The 27,620-nt window shown below is 32.9% G+C and overlaps 2 protein-coding genes across 8 annotated transcripts; one reads left to right on the top strand and one right to left on the bottom strand.

Annotated features, from left to right (window-relative positions):
• Positions 1–248: 248 nt before the first annotated feature.
• LOC112038771 (uncharacterized) lies at positions 249–9,691 on the bottom strand. 6 transcript variants are annotated; one of them, XM_065770717.1, is made up of 11 exons: positions 9,328–9,686; positions 9,108–9,175; positions 7,417–7,498; positions 7,107–7,190; positions 6,248–6,287; positions 4,614–4,659; positions 4,247–4,305; positions 2,687–2,754; positions 2,471–2,554; positions 2,300–2,381; positions 249–1,015 (listed from the first exon to the last, which is right to left on the bottom strand). In XM_065770717.1, the coding sequence occupies exons 1-11, from the start codon at positions 9,381–9,383 to the stop codon at positions 902–904; spliced, it is 783 nt and encodes a 260-aa protein (XP_065626789.1). In that variant the 5' UTR covers positions 9,384–9,686; the 3' UTR covers positions 249–901. The 6 variants fall into 6 exon arrangements, with proteins under 6 accessions (XP_065626789.1, XP_023927386.1, XP_023927387.1 ...); XM_024071618.2 differs by having other exon boundaries at positions 2,317–2,392; XM_024071619.2 differs by having other exon boundaries at positions 2,317–2,381; positions 9,328–9,683.
• Positions 9,692–18,780: 9,089 nt separating this feature from the next.
• On the top strand, positions 18,781–27,576 carry LOC112038772 (cellulose synthase A catalytic subunit 3 [UDP-forming]). 2 transcript variants are annotated; one of them, XM_065770746.1, is made up of 15 exons: positions 18,781–19,085; positions 19,448–19,610; positions 20,066–20,261; positions 20,588–20,808; positions 20,885–21,002; positions 21,097–21,304; positions 21,606–21,872; positions 22,018–22,363; positions 22,460–22,597; positions 23,574–23,699; positions 23,790–24,002; positions 24,201–24,462; positions 24,809–25,011; positions 25,757–26,107; positions 26,696–27,576. In XM_065770746.1, the coding sequence occupies exons 2-15, from the start codon at positions 19,587–19,589 to the stop codon at positions 27,278–27,280; spliced, it is 3,258 nt and encodes a 1,085-aa protein (XP_065626818.1). In that variant the 5' UTR covers positions 18,781–19,085; positions 19,448–19,586; the 3' UTR covers positions 27,281–27,576. The 2 variants fall into 2 exon arrangements, with proteins under 2 accessions (XP_065626818.1, XP_065626812.1); XM_065770740.1 differs by having other exon boundaries at positions 19,456–19,610.
• The last annotated feature ends 44 nt before the right edge of the window (positions 27,577–27,620 follow it).

The raw sequence follows: 27,620 nt of genomic DNA on the forward strand, positions 1-27,620 counted from the left end.
AATTCAAGTCCCATAATAATTTTTTATTTGTTGAAAACCCAATGCTTAACGATTATGTAAAACACCTCAACATCTTTTTTTTTCTTTTTCTTTTTTTGGTTTTTCTGAAAATCTTAATTGATAAGAGACTAATGAAACAGAAAGGCTTCAACATCGTCCAACTAAAAATTAAATAGAGATAAATATTCTCCTTTTTTAAAAACCAAGGAATCTACTTCCAGAATCCAAGCTCAACAAAGAGAAAAAAGTGAATCAAATCTAAAAATAAAAAATAAATATATAAACCCAGTAAAGGTCACTGAAATTTTGAAATTAATTTAGCAATGGAGTGCTTCATACTCGTAACTGATGGCCTCATACCATTTCGAGTGTACATAGATGGGCTGTACAACTTCATCATAAAAACCTGAGTAACATGAGGCTGTTATTCAAACCACGTAATCTCAAATATTGCTTTTGACTTGTACCACATGTTGATTTTACACGCCTCATAATTGAGGTTTCTTTCTTATGTTAATTTTACACGCCTCTCATAATTGATGTTTCTTTCTTCAACCCAAGCAAACCAAATATAATTACAATTCACTTGTTATTATCTCTTACCATAGGCAGCCTGCAAAACTCATTCTTCACTTCCTCTGCAAGCCGATGATGGTAACTACATGCAGCTCAATGATAGTTCTTTGTCATCCTTTTTCCCACAACTGAAATGAAAATATATTATACATTCTATTTGCTGCTTCCCAAGGTTACATGTTAATTTCTGTTCCTAATGGATACACAGATAACGGTTTAATGGAATTTAAAGGGTAAAGAAGTGTTTGGAACTATGAAACATCAAGGTTCATTCTATTTTGGAACTTCAGCATTTTGCTATCATGTTGTCAATGTTGGCAAACAACTAGCCGTCTAAATATGGCAGCAGTCGGTCATGGAAACATCCCCTCAAGAAACTCATCAAAGTTATCATCATCATCAACATTATGATCATCAGTTGAAATCGAAGCCTTTTTTCCTGCAAAGAACAGTTTAAAAAAAAAAAACGTAAGCTCACAAGAACAGTAGAATGCCTCATCTATAAAAAAAAAATAAAAAAATAAAAAATAAAAATAAAAAAAGTAGAAAGCCAGGTCATAGCAAATATTTTTTTTTAAAAACATAGGAGTGTACAAGTGCAAATTTCCATAAGCTATCCTTTCACTCTATTGCAATAATCACAATTATTGGCAGACCTATGAATAGAAGACTTGCTTAGCTAAATGAAGGAAACTAAAGCTAGGATGCACTTAACTTGCATAAAATCTTAATCCCATTTCTACTTCTAATTTGGAAGCAAAAAAACTCTCAACTCTACAAGCTCCGTGGCTGTCATAAGAATGAGAAATTGTCAAAGCACTGGACAGCCCGAACATGCAACATTGAGCATGTCCTAGAGATAATGGGCAACCTCCTGGACCTAGAATAGTGATTTTAGGTAAAGATGATTGCTGATTAGTTGGTAAGAATGGGAAAGTCAAAAGCTTCCCAGTGGTGGAGACTAAAGAACCACAGTTATTTAAAAATGTAATTGCCATCTTTCTCAACACCAGCCCCAGACGAAAGAAAATTATGGTAGAAGAAAGTAAATAACCAACAAATCCCAAAACTCTAAACCAATAGGGAATATTTGCGCATCTACTTCAGCTCTTCCAGCGACATGTGAAACCTGGAGGAACATTCATGAAAAATTCCTCGCCCATGTCTCCCCGGAAGGTCCCTTTGACTCTTTAACTGCTGAAGAGTGAAGACTCCAATCCTAGTTTGATGCTAAACAAAGCAAGTCTCAGATAGAGTTCAACGTAGCAACTGGGGAAAAACTTCTAAGCAACCTATGCCAAAAGTTTTCCTTTAAATCATTAACCACCTATCTTACCCAATACCAACATACAGATCCATCTAGGTGTTTAAATTAAACTTGTGATAAACTAATAATTAAGCAATCATCAAAATTTAAGACATGATCAGTCAACCAAATGGGGGGTTCAATTATCAATTTTGGAAATCAAATCCCTCTTAATAGTTAATAATGTCTTAGAATTAAGATAATCATCTATACATCATTTCATTTGTTCCATGGAACTAGTGCACATCCAAACAGTAGATTTTGAAAATTGGATTTGGTGCACCAATCAATTCCATGGCCTATCCATGATCCGAAAACAGACTAAAAGATTTTGACACACAAAATAAAATCATATATACAAATGTGAACTGAATATAAGCACAAGAACGCCTCATCATGCAAAAAATGAAGTACAACCAGAGGAATGTTCAGACCTTTTCTTCTCTCCTTGCTCCCTTCGCAGTCATTATCTGTTTCATCAATACTCCTTGATCGATTCCTGGAAATAGACTGAGTAAGTGAATGGAATTTTAATCAGCAGTAAACAGGCATGAGCACAAAAAAAAGGCTCTTGGCTTGAATTGGCACCTCTTTCTTTTGTTTTCTTCTCGTTCTTTTTTTTCTGATTGCTCCTTCTCTTTCCGCCTTTTGTAATGAAGCTTATCCGCACATCTATTGAGAATGATCAATAAAAATTTTTTAAAAAAAAAAAAAAAAAACATTATAACATGTTTATACATCTTAAATGATGTTGTCATCACAAATTCATAAGTAGACTTATAGAATCAGCAAAAGCCAACCCACCTCTCACAAGTTACCAATTTCACAAGTGCTTGTTTGTTTTCTCCAGCTTCAGAATAACTAAAGTTGACCTGCAATGTAACAATCAAGTAAGATGAGATACAAAACTTAAATGGACAATTATAGATACTGTCGATAATATAGCTGGATGCTTGTACAGAGGCACATATATGGGGAAAAATTAACAATAAATATTATCTTCCTCTTTTATCTCAAGCTTCTAAGCATAAGGAAAGATGAAAAGAGATCGGTATCACTTATCCCATATGTGCTTAAAGTAGACTTTAGAACCAGTAAGATAGCAGTATGATGCCTAGCATAACATGGATATTAATACAGAATGTGCCGAACTGCCTAGATGCACAATGAAATTCCAACAAGAGTGTACCTTCTCATTGTATGAATGATGCTTAACATCCACACCAATGTATATACATACATGCACCAGAAAAAAGCACTTAATATTTTATAACACTTCATAGGTCTCAAAAGAGTTACAAAATATAACAATGGCAACATGCTTCCTTTATGTAGAAATTAATCCCAATGAGTTCAGCCACAAAGGAGTCAAGTAAATTAATCCTTTAACACTTAATCATTTAGAGGTGGGTGAGATCGTTACACCATGAATCATATATGACTAAAGCCTTGAAAGGCATAGTCAAAGTACTCAAAATTGCTGCTGCTAATAAAAAATGAGAAAACAACAAAAGCATGACGAGGCCTCTGACAATATCGATATGCACAAACAGAAAGATTTTATTATACATAAAATTTGACAATAATATTTTCCATTGTAACTGCCAAAAGTTAGAGCTCCAAGTCTAATCCCATTCATGCAATGACCAAGCACGACAGCAAATTTGAACAAAGAATGGACACACTAATAATTGATAACAATTTCTAAAGAGGATGATAGTAAATTATAAAAATGAAGATTTTTTTATCTTTTCATTCCACCATGAAGATAACACCATTTAAATTCTTTAAAGCCTCACCCCCATATTGGTTGGTGTGTATACAGTGTGAAACTCAGTAAAATTGCATTACAAGACCCGTCACCAAATAAACTGCTCATTGCAACTATACACATGATCAGAAGTCGCCTCTCTCCTTACCCACCCTCTTACCTCCCTCAAAACCAATATACCATGAAGAAATGAAACTGGTAAATAACTAATTGAATATATTAATTGTAAAATTGAGAAAATCCCTTTAAAAAATAATCTCACACGAAATTTCAGTATTGGTTCTTAAAGTTGCACATGCATGGTCAAAAGACTCGCAGCTGTTACCTAGCATTGCCAGAACGATAAATACACTTCACTTTTTTTTATTGATAACTTACACACACACTTAGTAGGTTGTGAACCCATAACCTCACTCTCTACCCATACTTCTGAGAGGAGGAAGTATCATTTGAGTGAAGACTCATTCGCAAAAACATAAATAAATGAGATTTAAATTCGTCCAAAGCCATAAGAGAAATTGTCATAAACCAACAAAAAAATTTCCATACCCATAAAATGGTAAAGAGATCAATGATGTTACTAAAACACTTGCCTCATAGCTAGCCAAGTCATCTTTTTCATCACAGTGTTTGTTACCACATATGAACTGCCCTGACACAAAAAGAATGAATAAACTTGATAATACCACAGTGCAATAATTTAATCAAGCAAGGGAGGAATACTAAGTTTTCAGGTGGTGTTAAGATTAGTAATCAAAATATTTGGTCAACCCTAAAATATTCAAATCGGTAATCGAAATATGGCTGGGAGTTGGGAAAAGCTGGGCCAGGTGGGTTGGACTACAGGGGTGCTCTCTATTGGCAACCTAAGGGGTTAGACCATAAAATCCCCCCAAGGAATCATTAACAGACAAAAATGAAAAAACAACATTACTAAAATAACAAGGAGAAATAAAATACCTTTCCCAGATATGACTTCCTTCTCTGCCCTCCATCTCAGACCAATCTAGACAGAAAATTTTAGATAATAAGTCAAAAACTTATTGTATGTATTTTTTTTTTTTTAATAGCAAAAAGTATGTATTTAAACGCTAAAGCACAATTTTTATAGCACAAATGGGGAACCATCACAAAACTAGAGATTGTTTATTCTCTTCCCCGCTAAACATCATTTGAAAGTTAAATTAGACTCTAACCTCATAGAAATTTTTTTACTAGGTATGAATGTATCAAACAGCAATTAAACAAGTACCTTTTTTCCCAGAACAGTAACCTATATAGTAAAGCTGATAATGGGTCCATTTGGATTGAATTTATTATTGCTGAAACTGAAAACTAAAAATACTGTAGCAAAATAATTTTTAAATTGTAAATTGTACCAGTGGGACCCATTTTTTTTATATTTTTTAGTGCGTGAACAGTGATAAACAGTGATTTTTGTCCCTGCACAGTGAACCCATGTGATGTTACTGTTCACTCTCAGGGGAGAAAAAAAAAAAAAAAAAAAATCTGAAAACGCAAACTGAAAAACACAGACGCCCAATCCAAACGGCATCAATGTCTCCAATTTAAATGTCCAAATACTAAGCAAGATACAACAAAGTAGTTCAGGTTATATGGGATACCCAAAATCATTGTTTAAAACCCAACTAAAGAAAAATCATTTCCACTTTCTTTGACTTCCCACAGTTTCCTGTAGCTTATTTGCTACATTTGAGGCAAAAGGATAAAAGTTAGCTTATTTTTAAAAAAGCTAGGGTTTTTTTTTTTGGAATGAGAGTTTTGTTGCTATTTTTAGAAAAAAACTAAGACAACATCCTAACATACACCCAGTGCTATCTAGCAAAAGATTATTAAAAAAAAAAAAAAAAAAAAAGGAAAAAAGGACATCTGGTTGATTTCCCCAGTAAGATAATATAGCATTTTTTCCTGTTGATAAGTAAAATGATAACACAGCTTATTTCAATTTCCTTTTTATTAATAAAAAAATTATTACCCTCCTCTTAAAAAGGTGCAGTTATACTAACACAGATCATATAGGATTAAGATATATGAACCAAAAAGGCAAGCCATGACTGATGCGTGCATCTTGTCCCTTTAAGGATAGTTACATGTACTAAAGACAGCTCTACCACTAGTTTCTCAAAAAAAAAAAAAGACAGCTCTACCACTAATCTACAAAAACTAGGCAAGCATATTAGAATTCAAACTTACAGGACAAAGGGAAGAAAAGTAGAATGAAACAAAAGGAAACATAGGAAGCTAACCTACTTCTCACTTTGTTTGTATGACTTGAAAATTCACAGAAAATGAGCTTCAGAAACTCTAAACTGGGCTATTACCAGCTTTAGTCCAAATACATCTAAATAATAAATCAAATTTAAAAAGGTTATAATCACCAGAAATAAGCCTCCTAATATGATGATGGAACCATCACAGACAAACTATCCACTGTACGCACTCTCATATATAGATAAAAGAAAGTTCTTTTAAAGAGGCTAAAAATTGTAAAAGCATCAAAGTGAAGGTTCATCAGTTCAGTTAAACTTCAAAGTAGGAAAGATTACAAATATATATACTGAGTAAACAATCACCTTGCCAGTTTTGTATTGTGACATGTCCGCTATGCAATATCTTCAATGAGTTAAAGGTAGTGAAGGAACAAAAAACAGTTTCTACTTATAATATGGTAGTAGCAACCCAAACACTTGAAAGCTCGATAATATTACAAATTCAAATGTAAATGCGTTAGAGAACAGGCTCTCAAAATTAAAAAAAGTAGAAGAAATATCCCAGAAAGCAAGCAAAAAGGGTACTAAAAGCATGTCCATTTAATTTGTTCTTTCCATTGCAGAATATTAGACCTTAACCAACATACCTCATGATCAAAGTACGTTCACCTAAAGTTATCAAAGGTATGCTCATGAATTGCAATTACCATACCATTGTTACATCACATGCTACTGAGTTGTTTTATGGATCAATAGGGTGAAATGACAGAAAACAGAGGAAAGAAGAAAGCAAGGAATAGCTAATATGAGGTGAGCAAATGCAAAATGAGCAAGTATGCATTTGCATGAGATCAGGTCAGGAACAGCATGCGGAGCTCATATAGGGTAATGATATAAAGGTCTGGCTCCCTTTAGCATAATAGATCACAGCCCTTGAAATGAGCAATAGGCAAGCTTTTGCATGAGCAAATGAAAGGCAATTTCATTCTTCCCTTGTCTGGACGAATGATTTCTACTACACAGAAACTTGTACTAAGATCTATTTGATTCTATAATGACTACATGCCTACCAAGAACATAATTATTGTGTACATCCTTCTATTAACTAAGGTTACCAGGAACCAGAATCACCATCAATTTTTAAATCATCTTAAGCATTAATAAGCCACATTTAAAAACTGAAAAGAATGAAAGCATAATAGTATCTGCTTGCAAAGGATACTCTTTAAAAAGCTTATCATAATAACGCTTCACCAGCCTTTGTTCCCATGATGGATCCATATCATCTTCCTCAGTACGTATGAACCTTTGTAAATAAAAGAGAAGATTATTATTTTTGATCATCTAAAAGAAAATATTATTATAAAAACTGCCTAAAGCAAAGTCCAGAGAGTGGGGGAGAAAACATTCAGGAATATAATCTGAATTGAAGCGGAGAATTTAAAACTTTATACAACAATATGAACAAAAGAAGTCTACTGAGGCATCCACAGCCAGTAGATATACAGTATGGCATAACACATTGAACATACCGATATCCCTCCCTTAGGGTGTCTCGATCAGTTTTAACAGGTAACTTCACATTTCTAGAGTCTTCTTTTCCATAAAAGCTAGCTGCAATATAAATCAAGATTCTCAAAAGAATTTCTTTAACTGTGGAATGAATATGCAGTGATCTTGATTACTACAGCTACTGTTCAAGAGAAATAGCCAGATATTCTCCAGCTGTAGTGGCCATTTGGTATGGCCTATTTTTTTTAAAGGGTGGATTAAAAAGGCTGAACAACAGCATATATATATATATATATAATATTGAGAGAGAGAGAGAGAGAGAGAGAGAGAAAGAAAAAGAAAAAAAAAGTGGGGTTTTAAAAAGTGCAAATTTAAACCGCCAAACCAAACAGGCACATAATCAGCTTACCTAATGAAAAACATTGTTGGCAACTAAATGAAGCACATGCAAGAGATGTTAAAGCATATTCCTACAACATTACCAGTACAATAAAAACACAGATAACATGAAGTCCACAAATCACTTAATAGATATCCACACTCTTGCCACATCTCGTGTCCTAGGCTCTAGTCACTTAGATAAGGATGCTTTGCACAAAACAGAAACCACTATAATAATTTCATCAATAATGAAGAAAAATATAAGGACGACTGTAGCCCCTTCCTCCTTAGTGGAGAGGATTGTTCATCACCCAGTTGCTTTAGGACACGAGGATTAAACAAATAAAAAGCTCATTATTTGCAACGCTTCCTCAGTGTCCATCTTCTGTCTCGAACTATTCTCTAACTATTACCAGTAACTTCAATGTTTCTCCACCATATTTGATTATAAGCAAGAATCCTCCAAAGTTTCACAAAATTGAGAAAATACAATAATTTTTTACAAAAAATGAAATTCCTCCACATTTGTGCCCCAATTCTGATACCCAATTGCATTACAAGAATTTCTATATTCAACAAGTTATTTCAACAATGGGAACTCAATTAAACCATATGCTGCTCCTAAAATTCATATTTCCAGAGTTTCTGCAGTTCTGCATCTCATAAAACAAACCTTGGCAACACAATCCAATAACTCTAGAGCAAAAATCCAATCCACACACATATAAAGTAAGAACCAATTGCAACATTTTCACCTAAGAGTTCATAGCCACTAACAAACCATACCAACAAAGTCCAATCTTAGAAACAAAAACTATACACAGTAGAATAGAAACCTATTCTATTTTCCCAGCTTCCCAAATCAAAAGCAAAAATACACCATTTATACCCCAAAGTTAGGAAGTTACAAACTTTAGTCCCAAAAAACATCAAATGTACCAACTTTTCACTTCCATCCGTCTAAATTTATTCCAGGCAACATCAACTTTTACCGCGCCACTTCACATCCATCGATCCGCCCTTGATGGCAGATAAACATAAATATAAAAAGTACCCATTTTACTCCAGGCAACACTTGACCAAAATCAACAAACTATCTAAGCATTGCACGAACTTATTATCGTTCCACATCAGCAATTTCATTATCAGCATATAAACACAATAACTATATCAATAACCTTTTAAAGTTTCCACACATAAAGCACCAAACTTTAGAAATTAAACTATATTTCAGCCCAAAACAACAACAACAAGAGCAATGCCATTTACACACACACACACACACACACACACACACACACACACATATATATATATATATATTAATTACCATAATCTTTGAGGAATTTCTTGTGGCGATCATAGGCATTGAGACCTCGGATATGAGCTTGGTACTGCCTGAAATTTAAAAAAAAAAAAAAAAAAATTAGTATATACAAATACAAATATACAATAATTACTCAGAGGCATCGAATCGAATCGAATCGAATAGTGAAAAGAAATCAAAGGTAAGAGAGAAATGGAAGATAGGGGAAGAAGGTGAAGCTCACTGTTTTCGCTCTTCTCGGTCGAAGATCTCCGATCTCAGTGACACAAACGACGCCATTTCGATTTTTCTCCCTCCACAAACCCTAGCTCTCTTCACTGTAGTATTGGCGTCAAAGAAGGATAAGCAATTTTTTTGATTTTGTTTTTGTTTTTTTAGTTAAGTACAAATTAGGGCAAACATTCGGTCCAGTGCCAGGTGCATCGGACCGTTAAGACGCCAATGACGGTTTTAGTGAACTCATGCATTAGACCCAAGTCGGTTCCTACAAAACTCTCTGTGCATCGGACTTGTTAAGATGTTTTGTGTTAGATGCCAATGACAGGTCTAGTGAATAAAAGCATTAGACCCAAGTTAGTTCCACACAAAATTAATCGTATCGGGTCTAGTTTATAGGGCGCATGTTTCTCCCTTAGATCGATTGTGGTTTTGGTATTTAAGTTTTATTTTTGTCATTTTGAGCTTATAAGTTTATACTTTTTTTATAAATAAAATTTTAAATCATTTCTTTAATCTTTAAATTCATTTTTGTTGTCAATATATTCCTTTTAGTTAAAAATTGCCGATATCAACTTCATACAAAATGTAATTTATAGATTCTAGTTAATTAAATTAGTAAAGTTTATGATAGTTGAATAAGAGATTTAGAGTTCAATCCTTGTTTACATCAAAAATTCGATTAGTGTCTTGATCTGATAATAAAGAGCTACCATTAAGAGTGTTATAGGTTGAAACTATCTCAAAAATAAAAAAAAAATATAAATGTAATTTTGTTCTCTTTCCAATTTTAATTTTTTTAAAAAAAATTCTATATAAAGAAAACATTTTTAAATATAAACTACGGAATATATATATATATATATATATATATTTTAAACGTCTCTCTCTATTGCATTGGTGGATGAGATTTATTAGGTTCTGATTGTCATTATAACCAATGCCGATGCATTTCTCACATACATTGGCACGTATATTTTATACATTGATTTAAGCTTGTGTATATTTTATATATAGAAATAAGTATATGTTAAACCATATACATAAAAATATATATAAACATAAATTGTATATATATTTTATGCATGAGAAAGTGGTAGACTAGTTGATCATTGGTATTTCAAATGCTCATATACCATGAGAAAGAAGATTTAGACAAATTTTATGCTTAATAGATAAGATGGGCACAAGTTGGTGTTTGAAATTGCAACTTTTGATAAATAAAAGGGATTTGGTTATTTGAAACAAAATGACACAATTTAAAATATATACTATGATGAAGATAAATTGTAGCAATAATGTAGGAAAAGCCTTAAATTATACCCCCAAACACAAATTTAATAGGGATGGAGTATTTTCTCCAAAAACAAAAAAAGGGGGGATGGAGTTTGCAAAGTGAAAATTGGTTACTATTCTTCAAGGTAACACTCAGTATTAACTTTTTATTTGTTAAACATTTAAAGAAAAAAAATCATTATTACATAGTTGTTTGACTCACCTTTAAAAGTTAAATTTATAATTATTGTATATCAATTGTCTATACCAACTCATTTAAACTTATAACATTGAATATTCTAGTTAATTTATAAAAAATCTAAAAGATAATAATATAAGATAACAAAACATGAATACCTTTTTAAAAAAAAATTTTGCTAGTGTGTTTTTTAATTCTTTTTGAGGATTTTTTTTTTTTTACTAAATAAAGTAGGAAGGAATAATTTATTCAAATCTCAACTGTCAAACAACAACATACAAATGAAATCTTGTAGTAGAATAACATTTATGTTTATACATTAATTTAAGCTTGTTTATACTTTATATATATATATATATATATATAAATATTGCTTCTTTTTTAAGGCTCTGCACATATATTTTTTTTGTAAACATAGTAACATATATTACCTATATACCAATACATCAATTGTCGATTCTTATTTAAAAAAAAAAAAAAAAAACCCATCAATTCTCTCCTTTCCCCATCCTTTGATAAGCTCTTCCTCCACTCTTTGTTCTTTTTCTCTTGTGTATAATATCAGCCATAAGAATCTCACTAAAATACACAAAATGGACAAAATTAAAAAGGAAAATTTGAAACATCAGTTACCAAAACTGTTATTATTAAAATTTGAGTATTAAAAAATGGAACAGGATTTTACGGATTTGTTTTCATAAGTGCAAATGTTGGATTAGCGTGAATTCACCTCCTTGTCTTTAGTCTACCGAGAATGAGGAATTTCAATACTCCATATAATATACTACAGAAAAAAAAATTAAGAAAATATATTAAGAGAAGAAGAATGAGTGAAAATGAACGGAAAAATATTATGTTTTAATAAAAAAAATTGGGGGAAAACCATGTAATTAATTCACCATAATATGGAAATTATTAAAATTAATATTGATCAATCAAGGTCACTGGGAAGCTCAACAACAAGCAGCTCTACTGCTCTACACAAAGTTCTAATAAAATCCTTGGACACATGGCAATAAAATTCAATAAACATTGGAATCCCAAATTTGGTTATGTTTTAAAACCCATTGTTTTCTCCATTTTTCTCATATAATGCTTGAATACATTGTTGGTGCCTATTTAGTCCATAAACTAATTGTGTATTGGAAATTTAAGCAATTCTTTTAGTCCCCTAAATGATTTGGACAAACTAATAACTAAAACATTATCACTCCAGTAGACACGTTAGGGACTAAAACAAATCGCTTTAAGTTTGTTAGATATTTAAGTTTTTTACTTTAGAATAAAAGCAATCACTTAAACCGTTGGAACTAAATCTTTCATTGGTTAAAGTTTAGTGACTAATGGTGTTTTTTATTAATCCTTTAAATAAACATATGTATAGACATACACAATGGAATGACCTATTTTAGGATGATTGCTTGCTTGAGCAAGGTTAAACTAGCCATCTGATGATGGATGGATGATGATCTACTTCATAATCAATAAGGTGTTAGATGTCATTCTTCAACGCAAGACATATGTTAGTATAGTGACCTAACCTCTAACGAATAATTAATGATAATAACTGTATTGGATCATCATAATTCTTTGGCAAAGGTTATATATATATATATATATACACACACACACATATACTAGACTCATTACACGCACTTTGCGTGTACAATAATGCTCTTTTTTGCATGTACAATAATGCTTTTTTTTTTTTTTTTAGTTTTATAATGTTTAAAAATGATATATAAATAGCCGTGTTTATTTTTTTAAAGAAAGAGGTAAGATTCATTCTCAAAAAAAGAAAAAGAAAAAGAGGTAAGCTAACATGAAATAATGTTTAAAAATGAGATAGAGATAATATCCTAAGTTTTAGGCTTAATAGGAAAGATAAAGGAAAAAGTTTAAAACTTAAGAACAATAAATTACTTTTTTTTAACCTGTTTGTGTTTTTTTAATTTAAAATTGTTTAACTAAAATATATGGATATTTTAGAGAGTTTAAGAACTTATGTGAGGATATTTTAATTCGCAAAATTTTAAAACTCAAATTGGGAATCATGTTATTAATAGTGTGTGTGTATATATATATATGTATGTATATATTGTAGGAGTAAGGACCAAAATTGTATATTGGGCCTTGGGTCTTGGCTGAGGACGTTGGTTGGTCCGAGAATGGATAAACAATAGTGAGAGTATTAAGCTTAAAATCCCGTAAATAAGATGCAAGCAGAAAGGTTGGGGAAGGTGGTCCGAGGAGGAGTATCTCCTCGGATGAACAGAGCACAGATCAAAAGTATATCATGTCAATCAGAGTGGCCTTCCAGGAGGTTCTACTGACAGGGGTGTGTAATACAAACATACAAGAGGGATGGGGGCTCAGAGGTATCAAGGGAAAAGCTACTGTCACCGCATTGAATGCTTTGCAGCTAACTTTCTGATCGTATTTATGTGGAGAAAACCCTTAAACAGTGCTGCCTAAGCTATCCCAACTCACAGAAGGCTAGAGAAGATATCTGATAGGACAAGTACTCAAGTAGTGGCCTAGATGATCAACAAATGGAGAGCCAAGATCATGAAAAGAGGGATATATAATGCAAGGGACCCCTGGAGAAGAGGGGATCGAAAAACAGAGAGAGAAAAGACTGTAGCAATCAAAATTGTATAAAGAATCTGTTCAGTTGGTTTATATTAGAACTTACTTCATCGGACTGTGCCGAGAGCAAATCTATTTGGATCAATCCTTCTTACTTTCGTTTAACTATCTTTTAAACCCATTCCAGCAATTGTTCAATTCATTAGGGCCTAGTTTTCTAATCCACTATCAACAAATTTATTGTACTGGGCTCATCGGGGCTTTATCCCTTTACATTTTGAGTTTGGGCTCAAAAATGTGCCCTTGCCCTTTTTGTGGGAGGAACAAATCTTTTCCCAATTAGGTATTGTTTTCTTCGGAAATGGCGTTGAGCCTTAGTCCTCAAGGATTGGGGAAAGATTCGTTCCTCCCACATGTGTGTATATATATATATATATAATAGGGTATTTAATTTTCACTAATATTGGCAAAAAAATACATCATTGTCTAGAGTTCTCTCAAATGGATCAACAATCCTTTAAAATTAAGTTCATGTATTTTGAAATTAATTTTGTATTTATGAAATTTTTAAATTTTGAATTTTTTTAATTAATGTTCAAATAACATTTTTACTCTTTAATGATTGAAATTGGTATATTTCCCTTAATTGACTTGCATTTGCAAAATTGGGTGTTTACAATACTTAATTTAGAAAGAAAAAAAAAAGTTTTTAATAGTAACTTAGCTTTCCTTTTTTAATAGAGAAAAATTTGTTGCACAAATGTGTGCATTTACACACCACCAGATTATAACTGAAAACATGACTTTACGTCACGTTTTTTCAAATTTGAAATTATAACTTTAAATCACAACTTTAGTTGTAATACACGATGTGACTATGGTTTTCCGAGTTAAATGAAGAGCAGCCAAAAATATGAAATGGGCTTATCCGCTTATGGAACAAATTTTAAGCAATATGATAACTCATAAGTGACTTTGGTTCAAAAAGTTTCCCTAATCTATCATAATGCATTAATGCTCAAGACATAATTATATGTAGTACTATGTACAAAGACTAAGTTAGGTACTTTTGAGTGTAATATAAGCATACTTTTCCTCTTAGAGCAACGTGTAGTCCAGTGCCAAAGAGGCTCACACGCTACAGAATTGAGGAAATTCTATCTAGGCATATGGATCTTACAGGTTACTTATGAAGTTAAAAATTTCTTGCGGAGAGCTTATATGGATATGGATAAAGTTAGGCTATAAACTTAGTTGCAGTTTAAGGCTACAGGTTCTATTGAAAACATTAACACGACAATATAGCTTGAAGATCTAATAATTTAATTGCATGTTTTTTATGTTTTCAACATACATTATTTATTGATCTTTGATCTTTTAAAATTTTTAGAAATATAAAGAATATAAAAAGAAAATATAATCAAATAGTGGGTTTTTATCAAAATTCAAATCCAATAAAAAAAAATTGAGTGGAGATATGGTCTTAACAAACTTTATCCTATGAACATATTGTTCACAAAGATTAATTTAGCAAAAAGGAAAATATTATTTGATGGATATTGTCCAATTTGCACCCAAGAACCTGAGACTAATGCACATGTGGCGTGGAATTGTCCTGCAGCAAATGATGTGTAGATTTTCCAAAGCGGATTGTACAAAAAGATTTACAACAACAATCAATAAAATATCTGTTATATTTATTTTATTTTTTAAAAAAGAATCTGATATATTTATTTATTATTTTAAAAAGTGAAATAAAGCTCATGTGGACTAAATTATATTATACTTCCATCTTTCAACAAAAGAAAAAAAAAATCTCTTAAAAATCATTTCCAATGCTATTTTTTCCACAATTATATGTTGCTGTTGAAACCTCCTTGTAATTGAAATGGTCTGTTAGATTATTTATTTCAACAAATTTGATTTCTTTATATAATTGAGACTTGGAGTTGGTGAATCAATAATCTAAACAAAATGGTGGGGCTGTGAGTAGTTAATTATATGACCACATGATGTGACATTCATCTGCAGAAGAAGATATAACAAAAGAGAGACATTTCAATCATGAAGAGCTAAAACCACCCAATATATATATATATCAAAATCAAGCTAAGCAATAAAATAAAAACGAAAACGATAGAGCTACATGTACTATAGTTCAGTGGATACTGGTTTGCCTCATATTAACTCAGTCGGTAGACGTTACTTTTCCAAGCCTCATTATCATGGTCATATTTGCAGGTTCAAGACTAGTATGAGTTCCTTTTGTTGTGATACACTTTATCCATTTAGCTAAAATCAGTCATTGCTTTCAATGGATAACGAATTGTATACTCTTTTCTTAACAAGTGGTAAAAATATTTTTTCAAATGTCTACTTATGTGTTTCGACGTTAGTGTTTTCTAGAAATCGAGTTTTTATTTTTTATTTTTAAATATTTTCTATATAACAATCTCATTTTCTTATTTTTGATAGCAACAATCTTTTAACTTCTATTATTTTGCTTGTCGTGAAATAAATTGATTAGTTTTTTTGGCTTGATGATAAATAAGGCAATCATTAAAAGCGGACGTAATAACTTTCAAATTCTAGATATATATATATATATATATAAATTTATTGTGAAATAGAGTTGTTTTTCAAAATAAAAAATAAAAAATAAGCTAAACTTTTTTTATTGACTAAAAATAGTTTTCCTTACACTCATTTTTTCTGATACTACCAAATACTGAAAATTATAAAAAATTATTTTCACACAAAATTTTTCATCAAAATAAACCGAGCATTATAGTTAAAAAATAAAGTGAACAAATATTTGAAGTCTAAAAAATTACAAATTCTCTCAAATTAAATGCATTTAATCATGTTATAAATCACAATTCAAAGTCCTCTTTATAAATTTGAGGTTACATATTCTCTCAATTAGTGAGGCAACCCATCTAATTTCCTAACAATCTCAATCAACTCCTTTTTCTCTTTATCGTAGAACTATAAAGATGAATGAATCCACCCAGACAGAGAAAAACAGAGATTTGAAAATTTATTGGACTATCCCTAAAAATAAAAAATAAATTAATTTTTTTAGGAAAATAATTATTGGACTAATCATTCCATGAAATTACACGGACCGACAGAAATCCAAATGAGCTTTCAATTTCATGGTTTTTGACTTTTCTTTTGCAAAATGATTAAAACGTGGTCAGTAACTAAAATCAATATTATTCAACCTTTTTCTTTTCTTTCTTTCTTTTCCCTTTTTTTTAATCGATATTGTTCAACCTTTTTCATTGGGTGCATGATACTTTAATATGTCAATGATTCAATCTCTTATGCTCTTAGCATATAATATATGCCATGATTGCAATTATTTAGTAATATTGTTAATAATTTATTAGATCAATAGATCTATGTTTCGTGACTCTAACTTTTATATATTTCATTAGATTGATAAACTAAAGCAACTCAATTTGCCTGGTTATATTTATTTATTTGTTTCCCTTTTTGAAGATGTCTTTTAAAAAGACATTTCACTTCCTAAATCAAAAATCTGCCTAACCATACCTTTCCCAAATTCTCATTTGCAAATATTATAAAAAAAAAAATTCTAAAATAATAAAAGATATTTAGATATACAAAAACACATATTGACCATTTGGGTATGGTATTGGAAATGATTAGACTTGCTTATTTCAATTGAAGGATGGTCAAACCCCTAACTAAATAGTAAACTTTTGGTTTTAATTTTCCAATTTTCAATCTTAATATTTTATTTTCAAGCATAGTTTTTCCCAAATAATTCTATGTATATATGTTTTTTTTTTGGGGGGGGGGGGGTTCCTTGTACTGTAATTTAAGGTTATGCTATTAGCTTTGATTAGAATTGCTTATTGGTTTTAATTTTCCAATTTTCAATCTTAATATTTTATTTTCAAGCATAGTTTTTCCCAAATAATTCTATGTATATATGTTTTTTTTTTGGGGGGGGGGGTTCCTTGTACTGTAATTTAAGGTTATGCTATTAGCTTTGATTAGAATTGCTTATTTAAAGTGTTATAATCTTAATATTTCATTTATATTAACATGAATTATAAAGACTAAAACACTTAAGAACAGATGAATGTGATCATAGCTAATACTATAATCATATGGGGGATCCATTTATTTTAACTAATGATTTATTTAATAGTCATGAATTGATTAATTTGACTTAATTTTAATGATCAAAATACATCGAACATGGTCAATTGATCATATAAGGTTAGACATGAATACCCCAATTATTCTACCAAAGATAAAAGGAATGCTCCAAAGTTTTTTGAGGAAAATTTTGGCATTATTTTATTTTGGGGGCTTTCTATGGTACCTCAAATTTTCTAAAGAATGTGTCTATGATAGCAACACACATGGAAGAGTTATTCTTTATTATAACGTAAGTTACTAATGAAAGTTAAAGTTATTGCCATGTTTGTTAAAATGGCAACAAAATGAAAATTAAAAGGAAAAAAAAAAAAAAACTCAAGTTTTTATTGTGACATGGTATAATTTAAATCTAGCATCGGATTTGACATAAACTCTATTTGATCATATCAAAATAATAAGGAAAAATAAAATAAAATATTTTTAAAAACTTTGAAGTAACGTAAGTTACTAATGAAAGTTAAAGTTATTGCCATGTTTGTTAAAATGGCAACAAAATGAAAATTAAAAGGAAAAAAAAAAAACGTGAGCTTTTATTGTGACATGGTATAATTTAAATCTAGCATCGGATTTGACATAAACTCTATTTGATCATATCAAAATAATAAGGAAAAATAAAATAAAATATTTTTAAAAACTTTGAAGTTGCTACTCAATGAAATTTGAGTCAAATGCGACAAATTTACTTTTGGATTACCATACCCAAATTTATATAGATATTATACAATTCCTCTTTTTTTTTTTTTTGGTATACTTTGTGCTTGTTTTATTTATTTATTTATTTTTTGTTGGTTAATCTTATAATAGAATATACAACTTTTAAAAGTCTAATTTTTTTAATACACCAATATTTTTATATTTTCCAAAGCAAAAAAAAAAAAAAAAGTACAGCAAATGATATATTTTCATTGTGATAAAGTTTCCATTTTTATTTTTACCAAAAAGAAAAAAGAGAGATAATTTCTATTTTTATTTTTTTATCTCAGACAGTAGATAATTTCAGAGGATCAAATGATTGGAGTGTGTATGATCTGTGTTTTGTTCACCCAATAATCTTTGTCTCTTTCTCTCTCTCTCTCTCTCTCTAAACAACACAGAAAGAGAGTGTCGGTGAGTCCAAGCTTGTAGTTGTAGTTGTTGTGTCCCTTTCGTCCTCTTGAAGTCATTTCTTTCACTATTTTATATATATAACCATTTAACAGCTATACACCCACTGTTTGAGCCTAACTCGCAAAGAGAGAGAGAGAGAGAGACACACACACACACACACACAGAGACAGCTGGGCATAGCATAGGATAGCATATTAGCATTGCTTGGTTTACTTGGGTCAAATCGACCTCTAAGTCCATCAAGCTCAAATCTTTCTCTCTTGGGCTTCATTTTCTCCCAGTTTTCCCATCTGGGTGTCTCTTGGTTTTGAGATCTGGTGGAGATTTTGGCTGTTTGGGGCAAGGAATTCAATTGGGTTTTCATTGAAAATTCAGTCTGATCGATTTGTTTTGAGGTAAGTTTAGTGTTTTGTTGTTGAGAAAATAGTGGCATCTGGGTTTGTTGGAACAATTGCATTTGAATTAAGATTTTATGTGTTGTGGACTACTTAATTGTGTGTAGTTAGTTGATTTTACTGATAGACACTGTTTGGTTGCCGAGTAAACCGAGGAAAAGAGTGAGCTGTACTAGGTTGGTTGAGTAAAAACACTTTGTTTCCTCAGGTCACAGTCTTGTAAAGGCTCAAAGATTGTAAAATTTCAGTCCCACATTTTTCTTAGCAACCAAACTGAGAATAAAGATATGGAATTTTTGTAATTACGTAAGCAATTGATGACTGTAGAGAATGCTTGTTGAATAGGGTAATCTGATTCACAGTTGTGCAGATCTGGGCTTTGATTTGAGAAAGAGGCGTGTTTTTGAAGCATTGAGCTCTGAGGTATGCATTAGATCTTGTTGAGACTGAGGAACCTGCTTGATCCATTGTTCACATCTGGGCAAAGAGAAGCTGGTGCCAATGGAATCAGAAGGAGAAACTGCGGTGAGTGTCAGAGAACTTTAGCTCTAATTTGCAATCTGTGCTCTGTTTTGTTGATGAGATAACTGAGAAAATGAGATGGTCACATGTTGAAAATTAAATTCTGATGTTGTTTTGGTTTTCAAACCATGAAATCTCTTGCCCACCAACTTAGTAACATAGTTGCACTAGTCTCAGTTGAGTGGAAATTGTAATGATCCATTTAATGAAGAATGTAAAAGTTTCTTTAGTTTCTTCATTTCTCTATTCTACATTTGTTCACCAACCAGATGGGGCATAGAATTCGTTTAGAGACTGAAATTTGACCTCTGCCTGTGTCTTTTTGGTTTCCTTCTGACTTTTGTTAGCTATAGACGTTGGGTACATTAGTTAAGCTTATATTATTCTGTTGATTGATTCAAATTGATGTGATCAGTATCTGATTGTTGATTGGAATGTCTTTTAATGTGGTAACTCAGGCAAAGTCCTCAAAGACCCTAGGTGGACAAGTCTGCCAGATCTGTGGCGATAATGTTGGGAAGACTGTAGATGGTGAGCCATTCATTGCCTGCGATGTTTGCGCATTTCCTGTTTGCAGGCCTTGCTATGAATACGAGAGGAAGGATGGGAATCAGTCTTGCCCTCAGTGCAAAACCCGATACAAAAGACACAAAGGTAAGTTAGGTATTAAATAACTGAAAAAATTTCCACACTAGGAAACATGGGAAAGAACATGAGTTTGAAAAAGTTGTGTTATTGTAAAAGATTATGATCCCATCTCCCCCACCCCTGCAAAGTTAACTGCATCCAACTAGTTTAGGTGTGTCATCTGCTAATCTTTGAAATTGTCAGTGAACTTAGTGAAACTGCAAATACAAATGCAAAAAAATTAACTTAATTGGTATTGCTGGTGACACTATCAATATTTGAAAAGCAGTGGATATCTTCTGATCAGTATATTCTGACTGTTTAATTGTTGCCATTTATCTTGTTGATTTTAGGAAGTCCTGCAATTCTCGGGGATAGAGAAGAGGATGCTGATGCTGATGATGGTGGCAGTGACTTCAATTACAATTCGGAAGATCAAAACCAAAAGCAAAAGATTGCAGAGCGCATGTTGAGCTGGCATATGACATATGGACGGGGAGAGGATGTAGGGGCTCCCAGTTATGATAAAGAGGTTTCTCACAACCACATTCCTTTGCTCACCAATGGAACAGAGGTAATTCAATAACCTTATGATATGCTGTTCTCTTTTCTCTCTCTCTCTCTCTAATTAATCTTCCAGCCAATGGTAGGTTTCTGGAGAATTGTCTGCTGCATCACCTGAGCGTCTTTCTATGGCACCTCCTGGAGTTGGTGGTGGCGGGAAGCGTATCCATCCTCTGCCTTATTCATCTGATGTTAATCAATCGCGTATGCCTCTATCCTTTGCATGTACTATGTACCCTGTGTTTAGTTGTTGCTATCAGATATTGATTTGAGGTTCTTGATTATACTTTTTCTGCAGCTAATATTAGGGTTGTGGATCCGGTAAGGGAATTTGGTTCACCAGGATTAGGAAATGTAGCCTGGAAAGAAAGAGTTGATGGCTGGAAGATGAAGCAGGAAAAGAATGTTGTTCCAATGAGCACCGGCCAAGCCAATTCTGAAAGGGGTGCTGGTGATAACCGTGATATTGATGCCAGCACTGATGTGCTTGTGGATGACTCTCTACTGTACGTTCCCTCTTGATTGAAATACAGACTGTTGGGTGCTCTTTCAGATTTTATTGAGGCTTTATTCTTTGTAATTGTTGGTACTTTATAGCTAGTTCAAAACTTTGTGGTTTGTTTTGTTGATTGCATCAGCTTTATTGCTGTTGGGTATTAGCAATAATTGCAATTAGAGTTCTTAATGTAAACTAATTATAGCCATGGAGTCGGCTTTCCCTTGTCTAATTTCTGTTATTATCACTTGTTTCATAAGTCCAATATAGAAAGGGCTGCGGTTAATGCTATGTCTGGTTTTGTTTTGCAGGAATGATGAAGCTCGGCAGCCTCTCTCAAGAAAGGTTTCTATTCCATCTTCTAGGATAAACCCTTATAGGATGGTCATTGTTCTGCGGCTCATTATTCTCTCCATTTTTTTGCACTATCGAATAACAAATCCTGTGCTCAATGCCTATGCTCTGTGGTTAATATCTGTGATTTGTGAGATTTGGTTTGCAATGTCCTGGATATTGGATCAGTTCCCCAAGTGGCTGCCTGTAAACCGTGAAACATATCTTGACAGGCTTGCTCTGAGGTGAGAATATCTTTTGCTGTATACATTCATTTATTGTACTTAGCGATTAAGCCTGCATTAATGTGTCTCAAGTAACTGTGTCATTTCAATTTGATGTTTTCATATTATATATAAAGTTTTAATTCTGAAGGAATATACATTACAGATATGACCGTGAGGGAGAACCATCACAATTAGCTGCAGTTGACATATTTGTCAGTACTGTCGATCCATTGAAGGAGCCTCCTCTTGTGACAGCTAATACTGTGCTATCTATTCTCTCGGTCGACTATCCAGTTGACAAGGTCTCTTGCTATGTGTCTGATGATGGTGCTGCTATGTTGTCATTTGAAGCTTTGGCTGAGACATCTGAATTTGCACGGAAATGGGTTCCTTTCTCCAAGAAATATAACATTGAGCCTCGGGCTCCAGAATGGTACTTTGCACAGAAGATTGACTACTTGAAAGATAAGGTTCAACCATCATTTGTCAAAGATCGTAGAGCTATGAAGGTAAGGGTTTACAATCCTGAATTTCTGATGTATCTTGCCAATCCATTTTCCGCACATAGATGCATCCTTCTAGTGTTACTTTGTCTCATTATGCAGAGAGAATACGAAGAATTTAAAGTCCGTATTAACGGGCTTGTTGCAAAGGCACAGAAGATTCCTGAAGAAGGATGGATTATGCAAGATGGCACACCATGGCCTGGAAACAACACCAGAGACCATCCAGGAATGATCCAGGTAGCTTCTGCTTCATCTATATCTATATATTACTAAAAGCTATATTTATATATTATTAAAAGCTGAAACGTAATATTTAATATTGTTACACTCACATTGAGCTACGTTAGCATTTATGTCTTTCTAATCCTATTTCCTAAATTTCTCCTACAATTTTACAATAGATTTGTTCAATTTTAAAATAATAATAAAACTAAAATTATGTCTTTTTTAATATAGCAAAATTACAAATTTGATATCTAACTTCTGTATGTCGTAATACATTTCTTAACGTGTTTTATTGACAAGCTTATACTAGTGGCACTTCAAATGAATGTAAGAACAACAGAGGAAGAAGATACAAAAAATACTTTAAAGTTGTCTTTCAATTGATTGGAAATTGATATTTTAGCATTTATTGGATATTTGAGGATGTAAAGGATTGAAATCCTAATTTTTATTTTAATTTAAGTTTGATTTATATTTTCAATTTCGTAATTTAATGTTTTATATCAAGGATAGGAATCCTACCGTGAAATCAAAGATGAAGAAACAAAGAATTGTTCAAATCTTCGTACACAATAGCTTTCATGTGCTCTGCACGGGTTAGCAACTAGTGTTGTTTTAATGCTGAACATTGCAAGTTACTTGTTAGTATGTAAATTTTGGCCTCAAGGGGAGTGGGGAGGGGAGGTTCAAACAAGTGACCTTTGCTTCATGAGGCGTGGTTCCTAGCTGATTGTACTACTCCTTGTGGTTAAAACTGTCAGCCTATTGCTTGTTGGAATTCAGTTATGGTTTGAATGTGTTTCTTATTTGATGCAACTTTTCCTTGAAGTTCATAGAACAAACTGCTTAGATTTTTTCCTTGAAGTACCGTTCTCTTCCCCCCACCCATCTTTTTTCGAATTAGGGTGTAAAGTGGAGTCAAGTGTATCTTCTCTCTTGCAGGAGTATCATTTACTTGGTAAAATTTTGTCTATTTCATTATGTGCAGGTTTTCTTGGGCCAAAGTGGAGGGCTTGATGCTGAGGGTAATGAGCTTCCACGTTTAGTTTATGTTTCTCGTGAAAAGCGTCCAGGTTTTCAACATCACAAGAAGGCTGGTGCTATGAATGCACTAGTGAGTAGTTAAAAATATGAATTCCGGAGTTTTTGCATTCTCTTTATGTCTACATTTATCTTACCTCTAGTGTTCAATACTCTCTTTCAGGTTCGAGTATCAGCAGTGCTTACCAATGGACCTTTCTTGTTGAATCTTGATTGTGATCACTACATAAACAATAGCAAGGCCTTGAGAGAAGCTATGTGTTTCCTAATGGATCCCAACCTTGGAAAACATGTTTGTTACGTTCAGTTTCCACAGAGGTTTGATGGTATTGATAGGAATGATCGATATGCCAACCGAAATACTGTCTTCTTTGATGTAAGTCTTACATTCTCCAATTAAGCGATGGATTTTTTGTGTCCATCTGATGTTGTTGAATGGTTTTAATTGTGTTCACTTGTGTGATGTGTTTGATGCCCTTGTGATTGGAATAAACATTTTATATTTGTTTAAAATTATTAGTTATCTTTTTGCTAAACATCTTTTTGATAATATGTTTATCATCTTAAATTTCAGATCAACTTGAGAGGTCTGGATGGCATTCAAGGCCCTGTTTATGTGGGTACTGGATGCGTCTTCAATAGAACAGCTTTATATGGTTATGAGCCACCTCTCAAACCTAAGCATAAGAAAGCTGGATTTTTATCTTCGCTTTGTGGTGGGTCAAGAAAGAAGGGCTCAAAGTCTAGTAAAAAGGGTTCAGACAAGAAATCTAGCAAGAATGTAGACCCCACTGTGGCTATTTCTAGTCTAGAGGATATAGAAGAGGGTGTGGAAGGTACATTGTTTGAATATTATTTCTTTAATTTTTTGGGTATTTTTTTTAAAAATAAATTATAAACCAGTCAAAATCTTTCCATGTCATCTTGGATTTATTGACTATGTAATAAATTCCTCATTTACTTGTTTAAAAGGAGAGACTGATTGCTTCTTGACTATGTAATAAATTCCTCATTTACTTGTTTAAAAGGAGAGACTGATTGCTTCTTATTGAGTGGTAAACAAGATCTAAAATCAACTTTGTCATTCATGAAACTATATTTGTACAATATCCACGGCATCTTATAACTCTCGTAATTTTTTCAGATATGATTCTAACATTTTCTTACTCTTTTTAAATTCAGGTGCTGGATTTGACGATGAAAAGTCGCTACTCATGTCCCAAATGAGCCTAGAGAAAAGGTTTGGTCAGTCTGATGTTTTTGTTGCGTCTACACTTATGGAGAATGGTGGAGTTCCACAATCTGCAACACCAGAAACTCTTCTTAAAGAGGCTATTCATGTCATCAGCTGTGGTTATGAGGACAAATCAGAATGGGGAACTGAGGTATGATGTCTTGTTATTTATTTCTTTAACTTTGTTATCAGTCTTTTGATTTACCAAGATGTCCTTTAAGCAGAATATGCCTCTGGCTTTAGAGATTTGCAACATTTTTGTATGTGTCTGAAAGGAATAGGAACAATACCTTCTTTTGTAAAATACTGTTATACATACTTTTAATATCATGATATGATTAGATGCCTATAAAAAGGAGAAAAATAAACCAGACCCTTAATTTTTGTAGTATAGGCAACTACAAGTTATTGGCAATTAAAATTTGGTATGCATTTTCTTCCCTAAACTTTGAGTAAGGTACAAGGTTACTTGTTTAAAGATTGGTGCACACCACACAATGAATTTGTCCACATCTATAAGGACTCCTTGTTGCTTGCCACATCATATCAACTAATAAGAAACATCCACCACAAAGGCACTCCCAACCAGGACCAGGCTTTTCTTTTTAAATGAAATTTGAAAGCTGATAAAAGTTTGTTACACTAAACCTTTTTCTTCCCTCCTTCAATCCTCTCTCTTACCTACCTTGAAATTTCTCAGCATTTCTGCACTGGTATTGGTTTCCTCTAGTAACCATCTATTAATTGACAAACAAGACATCGTGGCTTATAGAGTGCATTTATGTGCGTGCAGTCTTCCCATTTCTGCACATGGTGGATCGCGTTTTTGATAATTTTTTTGTAAATTGCTGTTTTATAACATTTTCTCTAATCAATATTTGTGTCTTGAACTGCAGATTGGATGGATTTATGGCTCTGTTACTGAAGATATTCTGACAGGATTTAAGATGCATGCTCGTGGTTGGCGGTCAATTTACTGCATGCCCAAGCGCCCAGCCTTTAAAGGGTCTGCTCCTATTAATCTGTCAGATCGTTTGAACCAAGTGCTTCGATGGGCTTTAGGTTCTGTGGAAATTCTTCTCAGTAGACATTGCCCTATCTGGTACGGTTATAATGGCAGGCTTAAATGGCTTGAGAGGTTCGCATATATCAACACCACCATCTATCCAATCACTGCCCTTCCTCTTCTTATGTATTGTACTTTGCCGGCTGTCTGTCTACTTACAAACAAGTTCATTATTCCACAGGTTTGTTTTATAACCAAACTCATTTTCTGTACAATAATGGTGTCCTTGTCATTATTATCTCAACAGGGCTCTTTTTTTTTAATAATCTTTTCCCTAGCATCACCCTCTGCAATCCCTGCATCTTACAAGAGCTTACAGTGTTTTGTTATTTGGGGAGTTGTTTGTGATTTTGCTTCAAAATATGAAATGGTGAACAGATAAAAATTCACCATAATGAATTAACATTTCATAAATACCCTGGCATGGCATCCATTAATTAAGAATAGTAGGATTTACAGGAATTACGGTATATATTGGAAAGGACCACATTCTTCTTGCTAGTTTTTGTTTTCAAAATAAAAGGGTTTGGAGGGGAATGAGCAAGGCGAAGTCGGTGACACCATTCACACCTCTCTTGTTGTGAAAAAGAGATAAAAGATGGAAATATAAAAACTGTTCTGTATTTTCTTGTGCTTGGGGGAAACTTTCTCCATGAGAGAAGAAGAAAAAAAATTACTTGTTCCTGTTTGTGTATATTATGAATATTGTCTCAAAATGCTGGTCTTTAGTATCTGCTAAATTTTTTTGCTTGGCTTATTCCACTTGCAGATCAGTAACATTGCAAGTATATGGTTTATATCGCTCTTTCTTTCCATCTTTGCTACCGGTATCCTAGAGATGAGGTGGAGTGGTGTTGGAATTGACGAGTGGTGGAGAAATGAGCAGTTTTGGGTTATTGGTGGTGTTTCAGCCCATCTCTTTGCCGTTTTCCAAGGTTTGCTTAAAGTACTTGCTGGTATTGACACCAACTTCACAGTTACATCCAAGGCATCAGATGAAGATGGAGACTCTGCGGAATTGTACTTGTTCAAGTGGACAACCCTTCTAATCCCACCAACAACTCTCCTTATCATAAACTTGGTTGGAGTCGTTGCGGGGATTTCCTATGCCATCAACAGCGGTTACCAATCATGGGGTCCTCTCTTTGGGAAGCTCTTCTTTGCCTTTTGGGTGATTGTCCATCTGTATCCCTTCCTTAAAGGTTTGATGGGTCGTCAGAACCGGACACCCACCATTGTTGTTGTCTGGTCAATTCTCCTCGCTTCAATTTTCTCATTGTTATGGGTGCGAGTAGATCCATTTACCACTAGAGTTACCGGTCCAGATGTTACGCAGTGTGGAATCAACTGCTAGAGGGAAAATACCACTACTTGAAGACTGAAAATTCTTATTTTAAGTTAATTGTCCTTGCCAAGTTTCAGAGGTAAGGAGATATGTAAGTGTCTCATATTTTGGCCTTAACGTTATGTCTTTGAGCTTGTTTGTCTATGTGAAGTTTACATTATGTGTAGATGATAAGCGGCAAAGAAAATTATTTTGGTGTTACAAGAGTGATTTTTATGTGTTATTTTAGTATATTCTAAAAAAATTGGACATTGCTTCTGGAATCAATTAATTATTCATTTTATATCTCACAAGTTTATCTGCAACTTACAGTGCCTTTTTGTTTGATAGAGTATTTTCATAGCCTTGA

The sequence above is a fragment of the Quercus suber genome, unplaced genomic scaffold (assembly GCF_002906115.3).
Source record: "Quercus suber isolate HL8 unplaced genomic scaffold, Cork oak 2.0 scaffold_4, whole genome shotgun sequence".
Classification (NCBI taxonomy): domain Eukaryota; kingdom Viridiplantae; phylum Streptophyta; class Magnoliopsida; order Fagales; family Fagaceae; genus Quercus; species Quercus suber.

Excerpts from the sequence above, each read along its gene's own strand:
- LOC112038771 (XM_065770717.1), bottom strand. The coding sequence starts at position 9,383 with ATGGCGTCGTTTGTGTCACTGAGATCGGAGATCTTCGACCGAGAAGAG. Across the intron at positions 6,288-7,106 it reads TATGATAAGCTTTTTAAAGA|ATATTGCATAGCGGACATGT; the intron begins GTATCCTTTGCA and ends AACTCATTGAAG. Across the intron at positions 4,660-6,247 it reads CACAATACAAAACTGGCAAG|ATTGGTCTGAGATGGAGGGC; the intron begins GTGATTGTTTAC and ends TTTTCTGTCTAG.
- LOC112038772 (XM_065770746.1), top strand. The coding sequence starts at position 19,587 with ATGGAATCAGAAGGAGAAACTGCG. Across the intron at positions 21,003-21,096 it reads ATCTGATGTTAATCAATCGC|CTAATATTAGGGTTGTGGAT; the intron begins GTATGCCTCTAT and ends CTTTTTCTGCAG. Across the intron at positions 22,364-22,459 it reads AAGATCGTAGAGCTATGAAG|AGAGAATACGAAGAATTTAA; the intron begins GTAAGGGTTTAC and ends CTCATTATGCAG.